Source organism: Thermobia domestica, chromosome 18 (genome assembly GCF_964235325.1).
Source record: "Thermobia domestica chromosome 18, izTheDome1.hap1.1, whole genome shotgun sequence".
NCBI classification, from domain to species: domain Eukaryota; kingdom Metazoa; phylum Arthropoda; class Insecta; order Zygentoma; family Lepismatidae; genus Thermobia; species Thermobia domestica.
The window spans coordinates 284,943-310,000 of record NC_137471.1 but is presented as its reverse complement, the minus strand read 5'-3'; the positions used below and the strand labels follow the sequence as shown (position 1 = coordinate 310,000).

Sequence of the window (25,058 nt, the reverse complement as noted above, 5' to 3'; positions counted from 1 at the left end):
AATATTCATTGTAAAAATCGATTGTTTAGGAAATCGAGGCTTTATTAATATAAAAGATCTTGCGAGCAAATGGTAGCTCATTTAACGATGTCAAGTACATCAGTTATTTTATTATTATTATTATTATTATTATTATTATTATTATTATTATTATTATTATTATTATTATTATTATTATTATTATTATTATTATTATTATTATAGCCTATTTATATGTTTCAGGAAGTATTGTATTTTCTTTGAAATGAACGGAGATATTAACGATTTAATCTTACTGTTTTCTTCTTGAGGTCCATTTAATGGCATTTGCTTTATTCTAATGACTTTTTATCATGTATAAATATAAAATTAATTAAATTAAATTACATTTCTGTGTATTATAAATATATAACATAGTACTCAACTTTCACAAAGTAAGGCATATATTTAAATAGATCTAGAAAATAAAATGCTAAAATTGAATCGTTAAATCTTCCGTTCGTTTCAAAGAAAATAGAAAACTAACTTTTCGTATCCATGAATGAGCTGAGAAACACAAAAATTGCAAAAATATTCGACATACTTAAGAGTATTCTGTAGATTCAACAGCCTATTTGCCAAAATTGTTGCAGTACTAGCTTTTGTTGAGTGGTTCCGCGTAGAGTAGTCGTTAACACTTTCACCTTTAGTGCAAGTTGTCCCGGGTTCGATTCCTGGTACGGACATTCGATCGAGAAAGATGTAAAATCTTTTCTGTAGGCCAGCCATTCTGAGTGAGGGTTTCCTCATTCATACCAGGCGAATGCTGGAATGGTACCTATCAAAATGGTTCCAGGCCGTTTCCTCATTCTCCGGGTAGTGTGATGGTTGAGGAACGTCATCCCTCATATATGACAGGTTAATATTGCCATAACTGCCAAAAGTTCTGAAATATAATTCCTAATCATAATCCTTGTTTTTTATTGAGTAATTCCTATAAAGTCAGAAAGGAAGTAGACATCTCCCTTGAAATTTTGAAAAGATTCTGTGTAATTTGTAAATAACTTTAATATATTTAAAAAAAAACGCAATTAGGAATTTTAAATCAAAAGTTCGACTTCTAATAAATACAATTTTTTCAACTGTTTTTTGAAACTTTTTTATTAATTACGCATTTAAATTATTTGCCATTATGGAAATCACAAGTCTAACTTTTTAACATTTCTTACACATTTACACAAACAATAATACAAATATTAAGAACATTACAAAAAGACATCAACAAAAATATGTTTTCAATATACGTATATTTTGTTTTGTACATATTAAGAAATCTTGTTCACTTTTTTTTCTTTCTTTTCATAGTGGTCTGTAGACTGTTTGGTTTCTAAAACTTCGTGCAGAACAGCAGTAGAACGCTACAAGTAGCAGCTGAAACGAAGGAAAGAAAAGATTTATGACTAATGTTTATTTATTTATTTATTATCTTCATATTTGATTTTATTGCCTTGCAACAACATGACCTTACTAATTTTTGTATTTGTATTCTATTTTTTAACCTTTTTTACACATTGAGTTCAAGGATTGTATTACATATTTGGATCGGATACGTCACATAGTGACAATATTAATGGATAATGAAGTCCTAGCCTTGAACTCCACTTACGCACCGATTTTAATGGTTTAATACGTATACGTTTCGATGATTACCTTTCATCATCATCAGTGCGTAAGTACTCACAGAAATTTTTCCATTCTCGTGGACTTATACAATAATAAATTTTCAGTTCTTATAGAAATCATTATTACACTTCGTTCCTAGCATGTATTATTCCAATAAACAACATGAAGGATGGGCACAGTGCTAAAATAAGTGTGTTCTTTCATCCACGGGTCGCATCGTGTGACGTTGAAGCTCATCAGCCTTTAAGTGGTTTATGGAGTAATTTCAGTCTTCTGTTTTCCAGTTAAGGAAGTGTAGTAGTCTGTTTTTCTAAAGACTAAAAATTCATAATTATGTGAGTCCACGAACCAATATAAGAAAGAAAAGAAAAAAATTACAACCACGTAACGATGACGATGACAACGAGCCATCAAAACGTGTACTATTAAATTAGTAAAAAGGATAGCAAGAAATGTAAACCAAAGACTAGTACACACCGAAAAAAGAAAGTAATCTTCTAGGAAGAGCTTTCGGAAAATTCCATTTCCATCTTCAACCCAGAAACAGTTCCAGGAGGATTTTAAAACATGGGGGAGAAATGTGGATAGGTAAAAAAAAAAAAAATCGTTAAAAACATTTTAACAATGTGAAGCACAAATATTCTTGTCGGAAATGAACTAATATTAATGGCAACTCACTTGTCATTGTTCACTGTTGTTCACTGTTTTTTCATTACCTTCCAGACGGCGGAAATAAGTAGTAAAAAGACTCTTCAAATCACATTTATATTTCCTTAATCTAGATTGAGGTAGATTTCTCTTTATAAATGTAATAAGCTTCTTTTAATTTTTCCTTCAGTTATTAGTTTTGCTTCCTCTACGAAACATGAATTAGTAATGTTATGATTATTGTCTTTAAGATGCGCTGCCAATCCAGATACATCTCAGAATCAAATTCACGATGGAACTTGATCAAAATCGATCTTTCAACTTTCTTGACTTACTATCGTAAGACAAGCCAATTAGTATGTTACTTCGGTATATGGCAAACACGGCATCAGAAATTAAATGTTCGGAAAAACTTCTTCAGGAGAGCCCTTCTACTTTCAGACCTCCTAGGTGACCTCAGTCAGGAAATTCTATATTTAATGAAAATTGGACTAATAAAAGATATTATTATTATTATTATTATTATTATTATTATTATTATTAATAATAATAATAATAATAATAATAATAATAATAATAATAATAATAATAATAATAATAATAATATTTTAAGAAGTGGTACAAGCAGGTACAACAGGAGGTCGTCAGCACCCACCATCAACCAACAAACAGATGCCAAAGCTGACAAATGGATTGCTGTCCCTGTAGTTCCCCATAATTCGGCAAAAATTAAGAAGATACTGCAAAAAAATAACATTAAGGTTTCAGAAGTTCTTCCAAATTCCATAGAAAAATACATAACAAATTTTAAAGCATTTTTCACTGATCCTCAACAAAATAGTGGCGTTTAACGGGTGAAATATCAATGTGTCAAAATATATATATAGGTCAAACAAAAAGGAACATTGGTACCAGAATAGCTGAACACATCCGCACATCTAAATCTCGTAGCTTACAACCGTTATCTGGATTGGCAGCACATCTTAAAGACAATAATCATAACATTGCTAATTCATGTTTGATAAAGAAAGCAAAACGAACAACCGAACGAAAAATTAAAGAAGTCTACTACATTCATAAGAGAAATCTACACTTAATTTAGATAAAAGAGACAAAATGCGATTGGAGCAGTCTTTTTGCTACTTATTTCCACCGTCTGGAAGGTAATGAAAAAACAGTGAACAATGATAAGTGAGTTGCCATTAATATTGGTTTACTTCCGACAAGAAGATTTGAGCATCGCATTTCTTAAATCTTTTTAACCATTTGTTTTTACCTATCCACATTACTTCTCCATGTTTTAAAGTCCTCCTCGAAGTGTTTCTGGGCTGAAGATGACAATGGAGTTTTCCGAAAGCTCTTACTAAAAGAATACTTTGTTTTTTTTTTCGGTGTTTTCTAACCTAACATTTTATTTACATTTCTTGCTAAGTATTAACACCACTCGCAATACTGTGAAAATAAAAAGGATGCTTATGTGAAGGTCAAAGTTAGTATTTCGTTATTGAAAATTCCTCCTATCAGTTCGTTTAGTAATCTTAAAGCATAATCACAAGTTTCGCCAGCTAGTATAGATGCATAGTACCTTTTACAAGTACATAATGATTAACAGTATATTACAAGTCATGTAAAATCATCTCTCTCTATGTACATTCTCTAATAAAATATTAATTTGGCACCTTCTTGTCCTTAGGAGGGAAAACTGTCCTAAAAGGCGGATGAATCACTAGATGGTCAACGGCATGGAGATGTGGAAAGGAAATGGGAATACTACCACATTATCTTTTTCCCATGAGGAACGGAGGAGAAGAGTAAATAAATATGATGGTTCTTCCTGAGCTAAAACATTTCGAAGATAAAATCGGATCTTCGGGTGAGGACTACTCCGGGAAGAATAACCAGAGCAGAAAATAATAATAAAATAATAACTTTAATTTCAGCATTTGAACCTGGAACGTACGAACTTTACGACGTGTGTGTAAACTTGAAAATTTAAAAGTGGAAATGGACAAATATAAAGTTGACATAGTGGGCTTGAGTGAAGTGAGATAGCCAGGAAAAGATGAGATACTATTCGGAAACTACAGAATATACTATTCGGGTGGCGATAAGGCCGAGAATGGTGTCGCGATAGCAATGAAGAACGAAGTAGCAAGAAGTGTAACCAAAGTGGAATATTGCAGTGATCCCTTGATGTTTGAAAAACTACATGCAAAACCAGTGGGTATTGTGATAATACAAGTGTATATGCCAACAACCGACCATATGAAGTAGAAGTAATATATGATGAGATTAGTGACATATTGCATCAGGAAGGAAGATGTAAGGTCAACCGCATAGTAATGGGAGACTTCAACAGCGTAGTAGGAGAAGGAGCTGCGAATAAGGTAGTGGGACCGTTTGGACTAGGTACAAGAAACGTACGAAGTCAAATGCTTATCGAGTTCTGTAGCCAACATGATCTGGTGGTGATGAACACGTGGTTTAAGCAGTGGTGCCCACCCCCCCTTATGTCCATGACGCACCACCCCAATTGTCTATCCGTAGGTGTTCTTCCATGAAAAAAATCTTCTTTTCGATTAATTTTACCCCCCCCCCCCCCATCAAACATATTTATATAGATTTTTACCCCCCCCCAAGTATTTCAATGACGCAGTTTGCGTCATAGCCCCCCTTGTGGGCACCCCTGGTTTAAGAAAAGAAAAACTAAGCTGTACACGTAGAAAAGTCCAGGAGATAAGAAACGCTACCAAATCGATTACATTCTTGTGAAGCAACGTTTAAGGAATAGTATACGAGACATGAAGACATTGCCAGGAGCGGACATTGATTCGGATCACAATCTCCTGGTGGCGGAAGTGCAAACTTAGTTAAAGTCGATGAAGAAAAATGGGAGGAGAGATCTAAAATGGAACTTAGAGCGACTAAGAAATATCGATGGTGATGTGAAAGAAGAGTTTGAAGAAAAATTCTGTGCAATGGGAAATATGGTTGACAATATAGAGAATAGTTGGGGAAAAGTTAAACAGATTCTACTAGACACACTCCACAATAACATTGGTAGGATGGAAAGAGCACCGAGAAAACTATGCATAACTGAAGCGATGCTTAAGAAGATGGGGGAACGCAAAAGGGCGAAAAACACAGACATCAAAGAATACAGAAGGCTGAATAATAAATTGAAAAGAGAAACGGACAAAGCCAAAGAACAGTACATGAAACAGAAATGTGAAGAAATAATGGAATTTCAACGGCGCGGCAGATATGATCTGATGTATCAGAAAACACAAACATTAGGAGGGTAAGCTAACAAAAGTATACGAACGTTTGGTATCGAAGATCAACAAAGAAATGTAATCACTGACCATCAAAGAATCCTTAGAATTTGGGAGGAATACATAAAAGATCTGTATGATCAGAAGAACTGTCTCAAAGATATTGCGATCGAAGCAGAGGAAGAGGTGGATGATGATGAAAATGGATCCAGTATATTGAAACGTTAAGTAGTACAAGCAATCAAAGACATGCGAAAGAGAAAGGCCACTGGAGATGACGACATGCCAGTAGATTTGCTCAAGGAATTAGGAGACAATGCAATAAAAGCATTGCTTAAGAAAAAGCAAGCAAAGACGTGCAGTGATCACATAACCCACACTGGAAAGTTTATTGCATGCATACTGAGCAGGCAGCTGGAAAGTAAGATAGATGAGAGTTTAGAAGAAGATCAATTTGTATTCCGAAATGGAAAAGGCACCAGAAATGTTATTGGATTGATGAGAATTATATCAGAAAGAATTCTTAATGTAAAGAAAGAGTTGTGTTTGTGCTTCATCGACTGGCGAAAAGCTTTGGACCGAGTCAATTGGACGAAACTTCTGAAAATACTTAAAGAAATTGTAGACAAGTGGAGAGATCGACGACTCATTCAGAACCTGTACATAGGACAACGAGTAAAGATGCGCTTGAATGAAGGAGAAACCAATAGTGTGGAGATTGGAAGAGGAGTCAGACAAGGATGTAGTTTGTTGCCCCAATTATTCAACATTTACAGTGATTGTTTAATGAAGGAAGCATTAATGGGAATTGGAGATTTGAAGATTTGAGGGCAGATCATTAACAAGATCAGGTATGCAGATGATACGGTTATAATAGCTAAAACCGAAGGAGGACTACAGGAGATGATTGACAAAATAGTTGACACTGAAAAATAATATGGAATGGAAATCAACATCGAAAAGTCGAAAGTCGTGAGAATATCCCGTGGAAACACGCCCTTACGAATCAGAGTAGAACAAAGAGAACTTGAAGAGGTCGATAATTTCAAGTATCTGGGAAGTATTTTGACGAGAGACGCTTACTGCACCAAAGAGCAGGTCAAGAATTGCCACAGCCAAAGAAGCATTCAACAAGAAAAGATCACTTTTAACTAGCAGGCTCAATATTGGACTTAAGAAGAAGTTGGTCAAGTGCTATATATGAAGCATTGGACTTTATAGTTCAGAGACTTGAACATTAAGAAAGTTAGAGAAGAAATATTTAGAGAGCTTCGAAATGTGGTATTGGAGGAAGATGGAGAAGATAAAATGGACAAAGAGAGCAACAAACGAAGATGGTTTAAAACGGATAGGAGAGAAGAGGACACTTCTAGGAAGGTCGATTGAATTGGACACATTCTGCGAAGAAACTGTCTTCTTCACACTGCCATAGAAGGAAAGATGGAAAGAAAGTAAGGAATAGAAAGAAGAAGAACACAACAGATCTATGATTTGAGAAACAGAAGAAAATATTGGAAGTTAAAAGAGGAAGCTGAGGATCGAAAAACATGGAAGAAACATTTCCAGGCCTAAAAATCTAAAATTAAAAAGAAAAAAAAAAGAAAAGAAAACTCTTTAGTTTCAGGACCTACTGAAGGGCAGAATACTTAATAATAACCTAGTTCATTTAATTCGATTACATTGAGAAAAAAGTAATATTTTTATTTGTTTGAAAACAGAGCAATGTGTAATGGACCCATTTGATCCATTGCATTATTTTATATGATTTTGTCTATGTGTGCCCTTAATCTTAATATTAACCTGGTTTAAATGTTGTTAATTATTGTTAATGCCAGATTTATTCAATCCATTATTCTAATCTAATCTTTACAATAAAAGACAGTATGTAATTTATCAGCACCATTAAAATACTGGCTAAATTGATAGAGAAATTAATGCCTATTTTCATTCCGTGAATGGACTGTATTCCTTTCTTCTTACTGTTAGATGTGATGTAGATCATATCACAAATTTAAGTTTTAACCCTCGCATTACCAACGGGGAAGACGGGGGGGGGGGTTATGTTGTGCTCCTCACATTACTGTTCTAATTGTTTCTTTAAAACTGAAAAAAAAATTGTTTTTGCTCACATGTTTACCTAAAGCGTATACCTTACGGTGGTGCAAATTGAACGTTAATGTGTTTCATAAATTTACTATTTTAAGTTGGTGGGTACAAAGTACCTACCCGTTGGTAGGAAATGTGACTGATATTTAGAAGTGTCACTCCTAGATGGCAGTGTAATAAATAGCTGTTACTCTTATCCCGTGCGTTCAATTCAGTTACTATAGATTTTTGTAAGAATTTGTAATTTGTTTCTTTTGCAAGATATATTTAATCTTAACAGATGGGTACAAAATGACATCTACTTGGTAGTAAGCGTTCCAAAAAATACCTAGGTAGTGCGAAGATTAATTCTGAAGTAGCTCAATTACATGACGATAGAAGTTATAGTTGTAGTGTCGATAAAAATTATGATATTCAGGCACTGTTTCTATTGTATAATGCGTTGGCTTTACATTGATGTCGTTGCACATCAGATAGTCTCATTTGCTTCATGCTGTTAACAGAGATTAGATTGGTATAATTTTAAATAAATTCGACATTAACAATAATTAATATTTAAAACAAGTAAATATTAAGAATAAGAAAATAGACAAAATCACATAAAATACTATAATGGATCAAATAGGTCCATTACAAAATCAATTTTCCATATTTTTTCTACTTGATTTTCAATTATCATCTTCAAAGTTTTAGATTTTCTCAGTCTGTATATTGTCTATTGTGTCAAACAGAGACGGTAACATTTTTCCTGACTTTCTACCTTTCTTTAAGTGTGCCAAACTTAAGCTCCGTTTTCTCTATAACTTATGTTGAATAAATAAATACATAAATCCTAACTTAATACACAAAGAATGTAAAAGCTACCGACTGCATCGGAACTCTTACACGGAATCTCCGAACTCTCCCACTCTTGAGGTCGGTGGTCTCATCTCGGGCCACGTTGGGTAGAACCACAGACCTCAACTGTGATTGGACAATCCTGTGTCCATATATCGAGCACCTTATGATGGTTGTGATTTCATATATAAATGAAATATATATGAAATCCTATATATGAAATCCTAACTTTCTGTGCCCAAAATATTTTTTTCTCACATTGTGTAACCTAAGTGTAATTACCAAATTTTCAGCTGTCAAAATCTATTTCCCACATTTTTCTTTCTTTACTTCCAATGACGGAAATAAAATTTTTAGACTTTTTCCGTCTACATATGGTCTGTTGTATCGAAAAAAAAATCCTAAGTCCTCACTTTTTCCTCAAGTTTACCTAACTTTTGTTAGTTCGTTAGTGTCCCCAACTTTTCTTGATCAAAATGAAATTTCTTGACTTTCTCTCAGTTAAAATAATAATAATAATAATAATAATAATAATAATAATAATAATAATAATAATAATAATAATAATAAATATATAAATAAAATAAAATTTCTTGATTTTCTCTGAGCCAAATAAATTTTTCACATTTTTCGTGACCAAAATCAAATTATTAAAATTTCAGTGTCTACATTCACTTTCCCAGTGTTCCATTCTTCACTTCTAGTGATTAAATTCAAACCTATAAGTAGACTTTACGTTAGCACTTAACAACATTACATTATCTGACTTTGAATGACCAAAATATATTTTTTAATTTTAACATAGTTTTACAATTATAATACTTACCGAACCAGTTGGTATAACAGCCCTTTTGTGGACCTGAGCCGTTTTAAACGTCCAGTCTAGCGACAAGCAATAGGTCAGTCTCTAATAGGCGTTTCAGGAGTTTTCTAGACATAGTGACCATCATGTCTTTTATTCGCGTGACTACCCAATTTGCCTCACGACGTTGGATGGACGCCGGTAAATGAGAAGCACTGGTCGGGAATCGAACCCAGGACTATGCGGACTTGAGTCTAACGTTCTAACCACTAAACTACGGTGCCCTCAAATTATGATGCTTACTCGATCGAATTATTTTTAACTTCAGTTTCTACAAGTTAAAACAATTGAAATAAAACATAAGGCTAATGAACTACGTACCTGTATTAGTCCCAAAGAAATACTAACTGCAGATAAAATAGTAACCTCATCCCTTATAAGCAGCGTTAGTTGTTTAGAACAACCATGATTATAAATATCAGGATTTGAATCTGATATTGTTATATTACAATTGAGTATATCCACTTTGCAACAAGAGAACGGAACAACACCTTCAAACACTTGATTCCAATCTTCTGGACCATGTACGCCACAACAGTCCATCTGAAAATAACAATAGAAGTAGTAGTAGTAGTAGTAGTAGTAGTAGTAGTAGTAGTAGTAGTAGCAGTAGTAGTAGTAGTAGTAGTAGTAGTAAGTTATTCTCAGTTTTTATAAAGAATTCACACTAATGCCACTGGTAAAAAACTGCCCATCCTCGAATAAATTTCAATTTGTGAACGTTTTACATTAATTTAAGGATGCTGACGTCCAATAAAGCAATTTTTAAAAGTACCCAATACTAATTTGAGGATGTGAATCCTATAAAGCTAGTTTTAAGCATATCAATCTGTCAATGAGGTCACGAGAATAGTAACCTCAAATTTCGAATCTTTGAAATAGAGCTCATTCTTGTGATAAGAGTATTCATGCTTCATACTTTTCTAATTGCATTTTCTGTACTAATTTAAAGATGCTAAATGTAATGAAACTTTTTAAGTGCATATTTATCTATGGGGTCAAGAGAAAAATTATCTCAAAGTTAGGATATTTACATTTGTTCATTTATACCAGAGATGTGCGTCTACGCGTGAAAAACGATAGTTTACGTTTACGTGTCAACTATGCGTAGACAATGTAAACAACGTAGACTATGTAGAATATGTCAACAACACGTAATTTAATATGGCGTCGTGGACAATAAAGGAGCTTTCTTTTGTCGTTACCTTGCGAAATTGCGTACAAAATAAAATGCCTAGACCAGCGAATAGTAACTTGCGAATACTTAGTTTCGTCTTGATGAAGGAAAATGAAAAATATTATACATTTTGTAAAATATGCAAGAAAAAATTGGCAAAAACAGCAGATTCAAGACTGAAAGCCCACAGGTGAGAATTAGTTTTGTAAATTTCATTATAAAATCAGTGCTCGAAGTGGAAAATCTAAGGAAATGGTATGTGCAGAGCAGAGTAAACATATACAGATTAGATAATTCCCTCTACTTTTTATATGTTAGTCGTTTCCCTAATCTTTCGCTGCACCGAAACAAAACAACTGAATGAGGAAATATGAACAAACGAGCAACGAAATTCTTCCTTACATTTGATAATGGTTGTCTACATAGTCTACACGGGAAAATATGTAATGTAGATTACGTATAGATTACAGTAGACAATCGCGTAGACGTAAAATTATAGTTTACGGCACATCACTGATTTATACACCAAATTTGACATCATTTGTCTAATGAATCTATAGACGGATGTGTTGTTAAAATATTTCCATTGCATTTAGAGTCCTCAAATTTGTATAACAAGTACAATTAGAAATTTATTCAAACGTGAGAATTTTTTATCATTAGCATTAGCATTAGCTCTGTAAAGATATCATTAAGATTACTAAATAATGAAACATTTATTAACATGCTTTATTTCCCGCAATCGAAAACTCATTGCTAGTTATTCCTAACAATAAACAGAAAACGAACAATTTCCATAAAATGTTAGAATTGAAACAGAAATACAATATTAGTTTCAGAAAAGAGAATCATTAATTCATAATTTTATGTTATTTTCTTAAAATTTTGCAGGAAAATCTTATAAAAATGCCTTAAGAATAGCTGAAAAGATTCAAATATCAAGTAAACAATGTGAGTCTATACAAATTAATTTTTTTAAAGATTTTGCACTTTTATTTTTTTATATAATTTTTTTATTCCTGTTAGTATAGTCTTTCGTTGTTACATATTTTGTTAAATTTATCCTTTTAGGTTTTTCTTGTGACCCCGGTATTAATTTTTTATAGAGTTTATTGTACTATTCTATTATTTTATTGAGCTTGCATTTATTTTGAACTTAAATACATGAAAAAGTCAATATTGTTTTTCACATTAAGAGAGTTATTTACAATATCTGAACATGAATGCTAAAAGGAGCTTCTAATAGAGATGTTAAAAAGATGAAATATATGTAAAATGACAAAAACTGGCCTTGATTCCTTTATGTACTGAACTTGCCTCATACGCAGCGCACACGATATATTAACATTATATAATTACAATAAAACAAAAAACATTGGCACCAACTGATTCGTATTTATCTTGTCTATAAGATTGATTGATTGATGTGTTAATGACAAAATCAACTTTGAGGTTATTTGTCCCCGTCACAAAAAAGCCAATTGCCATCGTGACAGAGCCTCGAAGGTAATTTTGCCATTAACGCATTAGTCAAACAACATTATAGACAAATTAAATGCATATGTCTATCTTAACAGTTTGTGCAAATGTTTTCTGTTTTATTGTAACTAGCTGAACCTTCGCTCTCTACAGAGCGCATCATTCACATATGAGCATGAATCTCCTTGTTATTCCTCACAACATCTGTACATTTCCCTTTACAGACACAAGTGAAAGACTTCTTGATTTAAAAAATCGGCAAGGAGTGCCATAAAGAAGAGATTTTTTCGATTATTTTTTTTTTCAATATCTCGTACCCTTTGCAAGATTTGAGCCTACTTCCGGTTGGAGTTTCTAATTCATGTATGATCAGCGTTTTCTTTCTTCTTGCATGCAGTATCTAAGAAGCAAATACATTACATACACAATTAATTATAGTGTCAGTGATGTGTGGTGTTCATTGGGCAAAACACTCCAAACAATAAAGATTCATCTTAGCCTGGAGAAATGGTTATCTTTCGTTTTTCACTATCATTTGCCCATGAAACAAACTCTTGACAGATATACAACCTCTGTACAACTATGTTGTGTTGGAATATGTAACTCATAGAATATGATGCTTTACTTTTTTTAAAAAAATAGTCAATACTTCCGGTGTACCACTAAAAAATGTAATAAAGAAATAACGGTCATATTTTTATTTAAATATTCAATTAGAACTGGACAATCTACACAAAATTCAAAATCGACCAGCGAAAACGGTACGTTTCTAGCACATGCGATTTTTGAGATTTCATTGCCGTAAGGATTGGAGACAAATGTATAAACTTTTCTTTGGAAATAAGCATATAAATCTAGCATTTTAATATATAGATTGTATCATGTTAATATATCGTATGTGCTGTGTATGAGGCACGTTCGGTGCAAAATGGAATCAACTCCAGTTTTTGGTCATTTTGCATTGAAGCGCTATCCGATAGACGATGTTTTCGTCTTAAAAATTAAATATTACTATTGTGGGCTAAATTTGGATTTAAACGATATCGGAAGTGTCACTGTTCATATTAGCGACTCCAAAAACTATGAATTCGGCACTAATATCGGTCATTTTTTGGATTATATATATATATATATATGATTCCCTAAGTTGCACCGTCATATTGAAATGATAAAAAAAAAAAAACTTCCCAGGATCGAACCTTATCTATGTTAAAAATTTGAACGAGATCGGTTGGGTGGTTCAAGAGTTATTATGTCACAAAGATAGTAACTTTCATTTTTATATATTGAATATAGATTTATTTATTGGTTTTAAAAAAATAGATTGAATCTAAAAAACCTGAATATTTTAACAGTGTGATCAACAGGTTATTTTGTTTACTTGACTGCTATCTGCATGTTGTTTCATGTGTTATTTTTGTAAAAAATATATAAAAAAAAGTTACTACATATTGTACACAAGCGCCGTAGAAAAAGATGTATTCTTGCTTACAAAGTGCTCACAATACACAAATAAAGTTTTTACTACTATTATTATTTTATCCTTATGTCGTACATGATATACTGTGTAAATTGTACACAACAATTTCAGATATTCTATAGCAGATAGTTGTATTGTTCGTATTTTGAAAGATAAAAAGAGTTTTTTTTTCTATTAACTATTTCTCAAATGTAGTTTATATCATATCAATGTTACCTCTCCGTTTCTACGTCTAGCAGTTAACCTTCTTTCACGTGCAACTGTTCAATTAAAATCATACTCATTATCAACGTGAAAGAATAAGTCATAAGACAAGTAATAATATATTCTGATAAATATTACCACACCTTACCTTTGTCTGTATTGAGTCCCATAGAGCTTGAGACCACTGATCTGTCATCCACTTGGACATACTGACTTCCAATCGATTTTCCACGGACTCTGGAAGATTATAACGAAATGAGGCTTCTGCTATACCCACTCCAAACTGTATTACTGCCACAGCTGCTAGAATCCCACCGGACTGGAACAATAATACATGTTAGTATTTTAAAATTAGCTTTTAAGTGAATTCTTGTTGTTTTAATATTTTACAATTATGTACTCAATACTTTGTTCACTCTTTCTGGTGTTATCTATAGTTAATTTCATACAAGTTTGTTGAACGGCTCACCGTACATGACGTCACATGTTTGTCTACAACCTTAATTCGTACTGTCTGAGAACGTAACGTGTTTAGCAAACTTTTCATGATACAGAAGGGTCAGGTTTACAGACTAATATGGTTCATAAATGTCTGAAACGATATTGTTTCCTAGTAATTATTCCGGGCATTATCCATTATAACTCCAAAGATAGGTAAGGAGAAAAGCTGACAAAGTCCAAAAGAACATCTCTAAGGAAGGCAAAAAGAAGAAAAGAAGGAGGAAGGAGAGCTATGAGATTTACATTTGCAAAGTTTTGACGTAAATGCATCCTGATACTGGTATATATAGAAAGCAATGGGCGTTGTGGACAGTTTTGTCAGCGATATGTTTAAGCGTATTTCTGCTGAAGCTTGTCGTTCATATTTCAGCATATTACAGCAAGGTGTCAACTATCATCAGTCAGGAAATTTAAACTACTGTCAATCTTGATTTGGCTTGCCAAGTATACTGTTAAAGAGGTTACAAAAACTGTTATTAAAATAAAAAAAATCACCAGAAAAGAAGATGCATAGCTGTTTTGATTTCCCAGCTGATAATATTTTATCTCTTCTAATGGATCAGACAAGAAGCCTCATCAGCAATAAACTAAAAGATTGACAAAACTGTTCACCATGCTGATTACTGCTCTGGATACTGCTGATTACTGCTGATTACTACTAATGTCAAGATATACTAGCTTCAAAACTTTGTGGATGTGAATGACATACCTTTAACTCCTCTCCCTTTTATACTTGTTTTATTTAAGATGTTTTTCTGAGCTTTCTCAGCTTTCTTGGCTGCTTTTCCACTGGTTCCACGAGTTGAACGAAAGTAGTATAGATAAAATTGTTATTGTTCCAAGTTATTTTTTTAAAAAAAGTTGATGAACTCACAACTACTAGCAACTGCGTTTTAGAAAACTTATATTTTTGCAACAAAATTTCTTTATTTATTAACGACATTAGTAGTAGTATTCTTTAAATCACACCACTTTTAAGTACCGGTATACAACACTAGAATATTTCCAAGTCATTAGTCAACCGTATACTTTTATGTAGAATGTTTTCAAGTAATTGGGCAATCAGGTATTTTCATTTAGATTACTATCAAGTAACTAGAAAGCCATATGTTTTCATCTAGAATATTTTCACTTAATTAGACAATCATATATTTTCACCTAGAATATTGTCAAGCAATTAGCCAACCCTATAGTTTTATCTAGAATATCTTCACGTAATTATACAACCATATATTTTCAACTAGAATATTTTCAAGTAACTACACAACCATATATTTTCATTTAAAATAGTTTCTAATAATCAGACAACTATGGGTTCTGTTCAGAGAGAAATCGTTAATCAAGCGTTAGTCACGCGACTAATTAGTGTCGTATTAGCTCTGGACAAAGAAAGGTGCACTTTTAAGTATTCATAGCCAGCATGTAGTTAAGCTAATGATCTGATTTGGATACTACTAACTAATATAACCCCAATACATCGGGTGAGAAAAATAAATATGGCAACTACGGAAAACTAGACGTGCACATGCGTATTCTGTAAAAATGAAAATATATAAACCACGAAATTCGAATTTTTTTCTTTGTAGTTTGACATTACTACTTATAAATAGTTACGAAATTGAAATATAATTGTCTTATTCATTTCTGAAGGATAGATTTACAGAGGGAATAAGTAGAAGTCAATTAATGTTAGCGACAATAGAAGCGTTATATTGTAATTATAGAGGAAGATAATTTATCAATTAATTGGAGGTATTCCTCAGAATACTGGAAATTTTCTACTCATCTCTCACTGTTCACTTAAGAAACAGTTGTGCTATTGTAATATCTCGGTTTAATAGCTGTTTCATAATAAACTCACCCGATGAGATTAAACGAAAGAAAGACAGGAATAATGGTTGTGTGACTAAACCAGGACACCCTTTGCTCTAAATTAATTAGTCACATGTGATTAACTTCATCAACTACTATGTGCTAATCAGAGATTCTAAATACAATTCTGATAATTATGCGTTAGTCAAACCCTTAGTATGGCACTAATCATATGTGAAAGCGACTCTGCATAAGGTCCAATATATTTTCAACTAAATTATTTTCAAGCAATTAGATAACCATATAGTATTTTCATCTAGAATATTTTCAAGTAATTAGACAATATTTTCGTATAGGTTTGGAAGTTATACATAAAAATCTTACTGACAGCTTTTATACAATTCAATAAATAATTAATTTCGCGTCATGTCGGGAAAATGAACTTAAAATAATTTTATATTAGCTTTTGATTTTTTTTTTCGAAGACACTGAAGTCACTATAGAGAGATGGTTTTCAAACTTCGAAGTTCGCGAACAGGGTGCAGTGAAAGAAAAACATGTCTGGTACAGTTTTTCTCCCAGGAATATCTCCGAGGGATCTTTTTTACCCATCCTCTTCCTCTTGGAGTTAACACAAACCAAATTGTAATTGCACATTGCTATTGTACAGGGCATGTCCTTTCGCAAATAATGCACACACGGAGATGTAGGTAAATGTTAAAAACAATTACGATCGCTAACGCAAAGAATTTCGAAAAAGAATCAATTAACCATAGAACTGGTAGCGATAGTTATTCCAATATGCTTATTTTTAAATTTATATCATACATTACCATTGTTATAACATTGGAATTTTCCTTTACAATGCCATAGCAGCTGATGACGGAACAAAATATCGTAAAAACGCCGGCAGTTATTAGTAACGCAGGTGCTGTAAAAATGCTGTCATTGACTAATTGGTCGTAGGAAGAATAAACAGTCTGGACTACTGATCCTACAATCACCACAATCACCCCACTCAACTGTAAATGAATAAAAGTTAATTACTTACAACAGAAATATTATCATATACACTACAGTCCGTTTGATACAATTTCTCCTTTCTGACAGTTGCTTTCTTCTGTTTTTTATTTCCTGCACGTAGTCATAACAATCAGGCAAAAAGAACTGTTTCTATGGCAACAGCAATTTTAGCCAATTATAGCGGCTCATTTCTCTCGCTCTGCAATGGTAAACATTCCACCCTTTCCGCACGTTGCCAATTTGAATATAAACAAATGCACATTGTTTTAATCGAATGTCAGCTTGAGTAGTGGATCTGCTGGTTATTGACAACATTCTTCTTAATTTTCTTTTGTCATTTAATTTTATAAAAATTAGATTTACTTGCAGTGAATAATTTCGTGTTTCAATACCCGACGACAAAGCTGGCAACACAGCATTGAACACCACACGCACGCAGTGAGCTGTCAGAAAGGACAATTAGTATCAATTGCAATATATGAAAGTATACTAAGGCTCTTTGACTAAATAGCTCATTAGTTGTTGTTTGTTATAGTGTGTAGTGTGCCTTCTCAGCACCAAAGCTACATGAGACATGAACTGCAGCTTAAAATGCAATCGGGATTACCGTAATGCGTTCAATCCTGTACTTCACGCATGCTCGGCACTGAGAACAGAAAGATAGCTGTGAGATGTTTAGTTGGATACCATATTGGAATCTAGAGTCGTATAATAGTATTTACAGGCTAAGAATAGAGACAGAATGGTCGATAAGAATACAGAAGACAGGAACGAAGAGACAAATGTATGTGAGTATGATCAATTATGTAAAATAAAAGAAAAAGATACAATTGAATTTTTCCTGGCAACGTGAAATTTTCTTGGAGCCAGATGAAGGCATTGACATTCATCGTTTCGAATGCAGACATAGCATTCATCTTCAGGGATTATAATGAAGAGATCGGAGACGTGAGCATGTATAGATAGAGACTATTTAGGGGCAGATTCAAGAATGGGGACTTTTGATTGGCTGAGGGAAAAGCAAGCTTCTGATTGACTGACGGATGCTGGCTTTTTTTTTCTTTCTTTCTTTTTGCTCCTGGAAAGGGTCGACCAGATAGGGTTGACTTGAAACCCATTGTCACTACTGAAACTGTTCCTGTTCCGTGAGATGGCTATAGCTTCCTGTATTCTGTCCCAAAAATTACTGCACTTGGTTACTATGGTGGTAAAGTATTTGTAAAATCAATTTTATGTCCGACCTCTAGGTTATGCACTACTAGTCCTAACTTTATGAGTTGCTGAAGTCTTATGTAGTTGTTGCGCTCTTTGCATTGTTGTTCTATTGTACGTCCAGTATGTCCTATGTATGCTCTGCCATACTCACATGGTATATGATATACTCGAGGAATGCGCAGGTGAAGGTTGTCTATGAATTTAAAAATGAATATAGTAAAATATAAGGAAAAATGCTGCAAATTAGAAATAAAAACATAAGAGATAAAATACTAAATAGATAAGAATAACAAATATATAACAATAAAAATAAATAGTAAATAGATACAATAACAGTGAATATTAATGGTATCAATTGAGAAAATATATAAATTTAACAAGAAACTAATAATAATAACAATAGATAAATATACAGGGTGGCCCAAAAGTAGGTACACAGTCCCGTACTGATCAAATCATTGCTTTTCATATCTCAACAACAATAAATGGTAATAATAAGAACACAAGATTATCGTTTGAGGCGAATCACATGTTTGGTCCGACTGCCGTCCACTCAATATCCATCAGGTCGTCCTTCACTAAGTCACATTTCAAAGAAACTTCAGGTGGCTTACGAGCAGGTGTAGATTTTGCTCTTTTCGGGGGGAAAATCATATCATTGTGCTGGCGTATATACTGGTTAAATTTTGTGCTATCCATATAAGGTGAGTGGCGATGAGTTTGAGTTTACTCAGGAATTTTAGCAGTCATATTTTACTTACTTATAATTGTGATTCCTAAAAATACATTATGCTTCCTAACTTTCGGCTCTCCCCTCGAGCCTTATTCACGAAGGATACAAACAGGTGAAAAACAATAAAATAAAAAAAAGGAAAAAAATAAAAGGGAACGAATTCACCAAAGTAGAGCAATGCGAAAAACACTTCGTTTTAGTTGCTAATCACACGTCGAACGGTGGTACAGTACACTGTAGAATGGCGGGCTCAATTTATGTATTCTCTCTTATTTACGTACGGAAGGTTGCCAACTCATGTTGATGTTTTTGTTTTAGTGTCAATGTTGTATGTATGATTACTTATTTGATTTTTCTGTGCATGAAGCAAAGTTGCGAACTAATTTCCTCGTTTATAAGTGACGTCAGTCACATGGCAGGGTTGCCAGAGGTACTGGTTTCAAACAATCAAAAAGATATGCTGAACTAAATAAAATTTAATGGAAACAGTTATGTGCATACTTTAAATTGTTGAGCACTGAATATCTAGAACTATTTAACATGAGATCAAACGCTAAGTGTAGGGGTCCAAGGTATATATGACAGTTTTAAGAGTGGTTCCATATTAGTCCAACAACCACAGGATGTAGATGGTGCTAACTTAATTTTTCTATATGAAAATCGAACTTAAAGAATATTAAATATTATTTAAAATATAATTTAATACATTTACAGCAATGGCGGACAGAGACATTATCATGGGTTAATAAAATGCCTGTCAAAGAAGTGCATACAAACATATATGGGTTGTTTCAAAACAACACCGACAACGTTTGGAAGGTGATTCCTGACACCAAGATAAGACAAAAAGTATAGACTAACCTGGGTGCACAAATGCTTCCTTTCGGAGTTATAGGCTGTCGAAAACATGAAAATATGAAATTTAAAGCTCCATAGCTCCAAAACTATGGGACTTATCTTAATCGAATCAAGACTTCACGTAGGAACTAATATGTGTGCTATCCAAAAATACATGTTTCATAATCCTGCGGTACTTCTGTAACAATTTTTAGAGAGGCAGTTTGGCTACAGGCATATAATCTGAAGTACTCACCAACTACCCCTATAAGAATCTTTTGGAAGTACCACAGGATTCTGAAACTTGGATATTTGAATGATGCACATACTAGTTCCTTAGTAAAGTCTTGACCCGACAACGGTAGATCCCATAGTTTTGGAGCTACGGACCTTTAAAGTTCATTTTTTCATGTTTTCGGCAGCCTATAACTCCGAAAGCAAGCATTTGTGCACTCAGGTCGGTCTATACTTTTTGTCTTATCACGATGTCAGGAATCACCTCCTAAACGTTGTCGGTGTTGTTTTGAAACACCGATCATGCATCACAGGCCAAAATGTTCGCCGTATCGCCCTGGGCGGACTTTCATGTGCTCTTGCTATATCATGTTAAGTATTAAAGTGAGTCAAATTGCAGGGGGGAGATAACAAACAAGTCTCATTCTTTAACGCACAAAGAGCGCAAAAGTGACTGGCTGGATCGGGACTCGAACCTGGGACCTTCGGCATATCGCGCCGATGCGTTAATCACTACGCCACCGAATTAGCTTCCCAAAACAACTACTCACTCTGTTACTGTCGGGGTCAGTGCTCTCCATTCATTCTTTATAGACATACTGTTTGAAATACTGATGAAATTACTTAATAGACAAAAGGAAGTACTGAACTCACTGTCGCTACAATCCATTAAGGGCTACGGCTAGCCAGATGTAGCATGTTCAACTGGGTGATGCATGGTCAGCGCATCAGTTCTCAATTGCTATTATTTCTGACTTTCTGGACCAGAGGGAGCTACTTCTTAATTCATGTAGTTCCTCAATTGCCTTATAATCATCAAAAAAAAAAAAATGACATTTTAAAGTTTTACGACTCACGATTGCACCTTGAAGACTACGGCAGACAATGATGATAATGAACAAAATGGTGGAATGAAAAAGTGGGAGGAGATGGGAGAGCACGAGAAAACTCATGCAATGTCCACCACAAGGTTCATTTGGCACAAGCTGGAATCAAACCAGGGACCTCACGCACTAAGCTACCGCGGCTTTTTATGATGATAGGGAACTTCAGAAATATTAGTAGTCCAACTGGGAGTAAAACCAGGAACCACCCACTACGAAGTCGCGTGCGCTATCAATTCAGCTGAACAGGTCAATAAAATTATATTCCAAAGTCCTGAAACCGGTTATTCTGCTTAAGAAAGGGAGAAAGTTCCCTGATCCGTACTTTTAAATTTCTTTTTGTCACGCCTATAAAACCTTCCAAACAACTACACTTTATCTCGTAGACTCCTGAGATTTAATGGGCTCAGTGTATTAGTTCTTAAATTGAATGATATTCTTTTCCAAAGCTTTGAGGGATTTGAATGCTGTGGGAGAACTATATTGCGTAAATACTTTATTTAATGCAGTTGTCAATCTGGGGAATATACGTAGTTCAACGCACTGTTTGTCAGCGGTCTCGGTTTCAGGCCTGTCAGAACATGCATTCCTTTTAACCTGATTACGCGAACTGAATATAGTGGACTCGTAACATCCATTCTTCCTACTAAGTTAGGTGGCTCAGTGGTTGATCGCTTACCTCTGGTGCGTGGGGTTCCTGGATCGATACCCTGCCAAGCAAGTTTGTGGTGGACAACATCGTATCCGTGAGTTTTTTCGGGATACTTGTGTTTCCTCCCATATTCTCATTCCACTAATTCTTCCATCATCATTCACTTGCCTTAATCATTGTCTCCCTTAGCCTAAAGGGCATAAACGTGGGACGTTAAACTAAAAGGTTTCATTTCATTTCCATTTCTTCTACTAAGTTTCAACAAGTATTCGATCTCTTTCTTTAAATCTGACTCCAATGAGGTGTCTTACAGCACACAGAGAAAGTTTTTTCACATATTTGTATTGGTCGATGAAGAAAGGATCCATGAGGGAGGAAATAAGGGAATATTTCCTCTCAAAAATTCAACAAATAAATAAACTAAAACTTTGATAAACATTTATCCATCTGTCAACAGTGATTTTCCCAATACAACATTAATTTCATTATAAGGAAAGTAATTATCTGTACGAGTGTTACTAAAATCTATATTCAATTGGTGAGTACACTTCAAAGTTTCCATAAAATTGTGATTGAAAGAAAGAAAATGGTACCTGCTGTAAAATTTATTAATCAGATCGTCTGATAGAATTTGTAACTAATTAAATCTAGATGTTAATTAGTTAATAATAGTGAAAACCCTAAAGTTCATATGCTAGAACTATACTTTTTAACTGATTCCATTGATTTTTAATTTAATTCAGCAATTATCCAAAACACAAGAGTGTTTTCGTTGCAATAAAAAGATTTATTAAACTGAAAAAACGAAAGTATCCCAAAATTAATACTAAACAAATAAAAATTATCATAATCACATTAAACAAATGTGTGTAAACGGAAATTTCGTTGAAAAGTAAAGGAACGTTTGTAGCTTTAAGACATCGTGTGTTTTTCTTTAATGAAACCAACATTTGTTTATGAAATTGCATTCTCGTTACTTTTAATAAGATCCTTGTATTATATTGTGCAATTTATTTTAGATTTGTATATAAATATTTTTACTTGTTTAAAACTTTCTTTATTGAGAAATAAAACGTCTTCCGTTTATAGTTCGGACTCTGCACTAAGAGTTCATATCCACTACCACGTGTTCTTTTCACAATAACTTAGGAACAAAAGAGCTAATTGTTTTATTATTTTTTGGGCTAAGCGTTTTATTTTTCTTTTACGTAGAGAGAAAATAATCTCTGCAAGACATTCAAAACCGTTCTTAGCTCTTGAATTAAAGCAAAAAATCTTCAAAATTTGTATTCTAATACACTATTTGAGTGAAACAATTATCCACGAGAACACTTAAAATAACACTCCCACCCACACAACTGGTTTAGTGGTTTACTATTGACAGACTGATCCTGTTTTCGTTGCAACACTACTATGGCTGAAACTATGATTTGGTTCTGATGTGTGATCTAACAGTGAAACATAATGTTCAGCTTCAAATGATACATTAGAACCTTTTTTAGTTATTTGCTGAAGAGTTCTCGCCTTCAGTACATGGGAGACCCAGATTTGATTCCTTGTGGGAGCTTACGTAGTTCGGATCCCACGTTAAACTGGAAGTACACATATCTAGTGATGGGTAAATTCCGGGAAGATATTTTTCGGGAATATTCCCTGGGAAAATTCCCGGGAAGATTCCGAAAGTGGGAATTTATCCGGGAATTTATGTTCAATCAGAAAGAAAATTGCATTCTATTACTATATTATGATTTCAAAGTTGAATTAATTTTTATATCACAGCATATTATTACTGTTGTCCACAGAGGATTCTTTAAAATGTATATTCTGAATGGTACTATGTTACTTTATTAACACTTTGTTATATTTAGAGAGTACACATAAATGTATATTTATTTACAATATGTTCTATCAATTAAATATGTGCGAAAAAATTATATTGTAACAGTTTAAATTTATATGTAAGTAGATTTGCTCAACTTGACTCTATTACTGATATTATAAACACATTAAATTTATAAATGTTATAAACCAATTAGATTGGGTAAATGCTAGAAGATACATGTCTCACCAATTTATCAACATTTGTGCATACATATTTATGTTCACAAAATTTACAAGATACTTACTTATCTTTATATTTTAGCACGTAACATTGCCATACACGACCTTTCATTCTACCTATTTCTCGAAATTCCATTCGTTAATTCACATGTAAAAGAAGTCTGAGTGCTTCTTCAGAAATTCGAGTCACAGAGAGGGGACAGACCGACGTCTATTACTAATGGTAGTTCAGGGTTTATTAATAGTACTTCATCTCTATTTCTACATAATTCTAAATTACTTTACAAAATGGTTCCTTTTCATCATTTCTAAATTAGTACTTTGCTAATTTTGGCTGTTCTTTAGCATTGGGGGCCAGCTTTTGCACCTACTTTTTTGCGATATACTATTCCGATGCAGTTGTTTTATGGTTTCATACGTTAAATTACGTTACCAACATTAAATTCAGACAGCGTTGCAGAGCGAGCGTTAGCGAATGAAGGCGGGTTAGAGCCCCGCATGGCACGTTGTTTTCTATTTTCGTTACCAACAATTCACTTACTTTTCTCACATAAATCACTTCCACTTACCTTTCCGTTTTGTATAAATCCCCTACTGCCCTAAAAAAATGTGTTCGATACTTTCTTGACTACTTGAACATCACTATCAACTCATTTCTTCCGTAAATCATCCTACTTTTTGCTAGTTATAGCTAAATGGAAATAAATTCCTTCCCGGGAATTTATAGGCCAGAGAAAAAACCCGGGAATATTCCCATTTTTTAAATTCCTTCCCACCGGGAATATTCCCACTGCCCATCACTACACATATCGTGCAGTTTCAGTGCTTAAAAGGGTCATTGAATTTCAAACGTAGCCAAACAAATGCACTCAAGTTGATGTACTTCTTTCGAATCAACTGAAAGAATATGCACAATGGATATACACTTTTGGTAGAGACTGTACAAGGGCTGGTAAGAACTGTAGACTACTTACCATAAAAATAACATTTGAGAGAAACAAAAATGTAGAAGCCCATACTGGACAGCACATCTTCCTAATGATTTCTTCTTACTTATATTAAGACAATCTTCTTATTCAAGATGGCTGAGTATCAGAAACCGGAACAAAATCTACGATTCAAACAAAAAGTACGTAATACTGTTTCTTAAGTATGCATTTTGCTGTTGAGTATCTGCCTAAAGCACAGTTATACTTTGATAGACACTTTCCGTAACATCCAAGAGATAAATTATTTATCAGTTTTACTTTTGTTATCATTGGAGATAACATACAATCTACAGGTTAGAAAGATAACATAATGTGAAACGAAGCAATTATGTATATAACGAAACCTAATAAAAATAAGCTAGTTACTTGACGCATAAATTCCCTGAGGGATTTCGGAAGGACTTTATG

The 25,058-nt window shown here is 33.6% G+C and overlaps 2 protein-coding genes across 2 annotated transcripts in view; both read right to left on the bottom strand.

Moving 5' to 3' along the window:
* The window catches only part of LOC145674916 (uncharacterized), a 160,071-nt gene that overhangs the window by 31,632 nt on the left and 103,381 nt on the right, over window positions 1-25,058 (bottom strand). The window lies entirely within an intron of this gene.
* Window positions 1,104-24,995, bottom strand: LOC145674906 (CD151 antigen-like). Its single transcript, XM_081745167.1, has 5 exons — window positions 24,636-24,995; window positions 16,856-17,044; window positions 13,858-14,028; window positions 9,691-9,912; window positions 1,104-1,389 (listed from the first exon to the last, which is right to left on the bottom strand). Exons 1-5 carry the CDS (start codon window positions 24,690-24,692, stop codon window positions 1,318-1,320), a joined length of 711 nt encoding a protein of 236 aa, XP_081601293.1. The 5' UTR covers window positions 24,693-24,995; the 3' UTR covers window positions 1,104-1,317.

Excerpts from the sequence above, each read along its gene's own strand:
- LOC145674906 (XM_081745167.1), bottom strand. The coding sequence starts at position 24,692 with ATGTGCTGTCCAGTATGGGCTTCTACATTTTTGTTTCTCTCAAATGTT. Across the intron at positions 9,913-13,857 it reads GGGACTCAATACAGACAAAG|ATGGACTGTTGTGGCGTACA; the intron begins GTAAGGTGTGGT and ends TGTTATTTTCAG. Across the intron at positions 1,390-9,690 it reads TTTCTTTGGGACTAATACAG|CTGCTACTTGTAGCGTTCTA; the intron begins GTACGTAGTTCA and ends CCTTCGTTTCAG.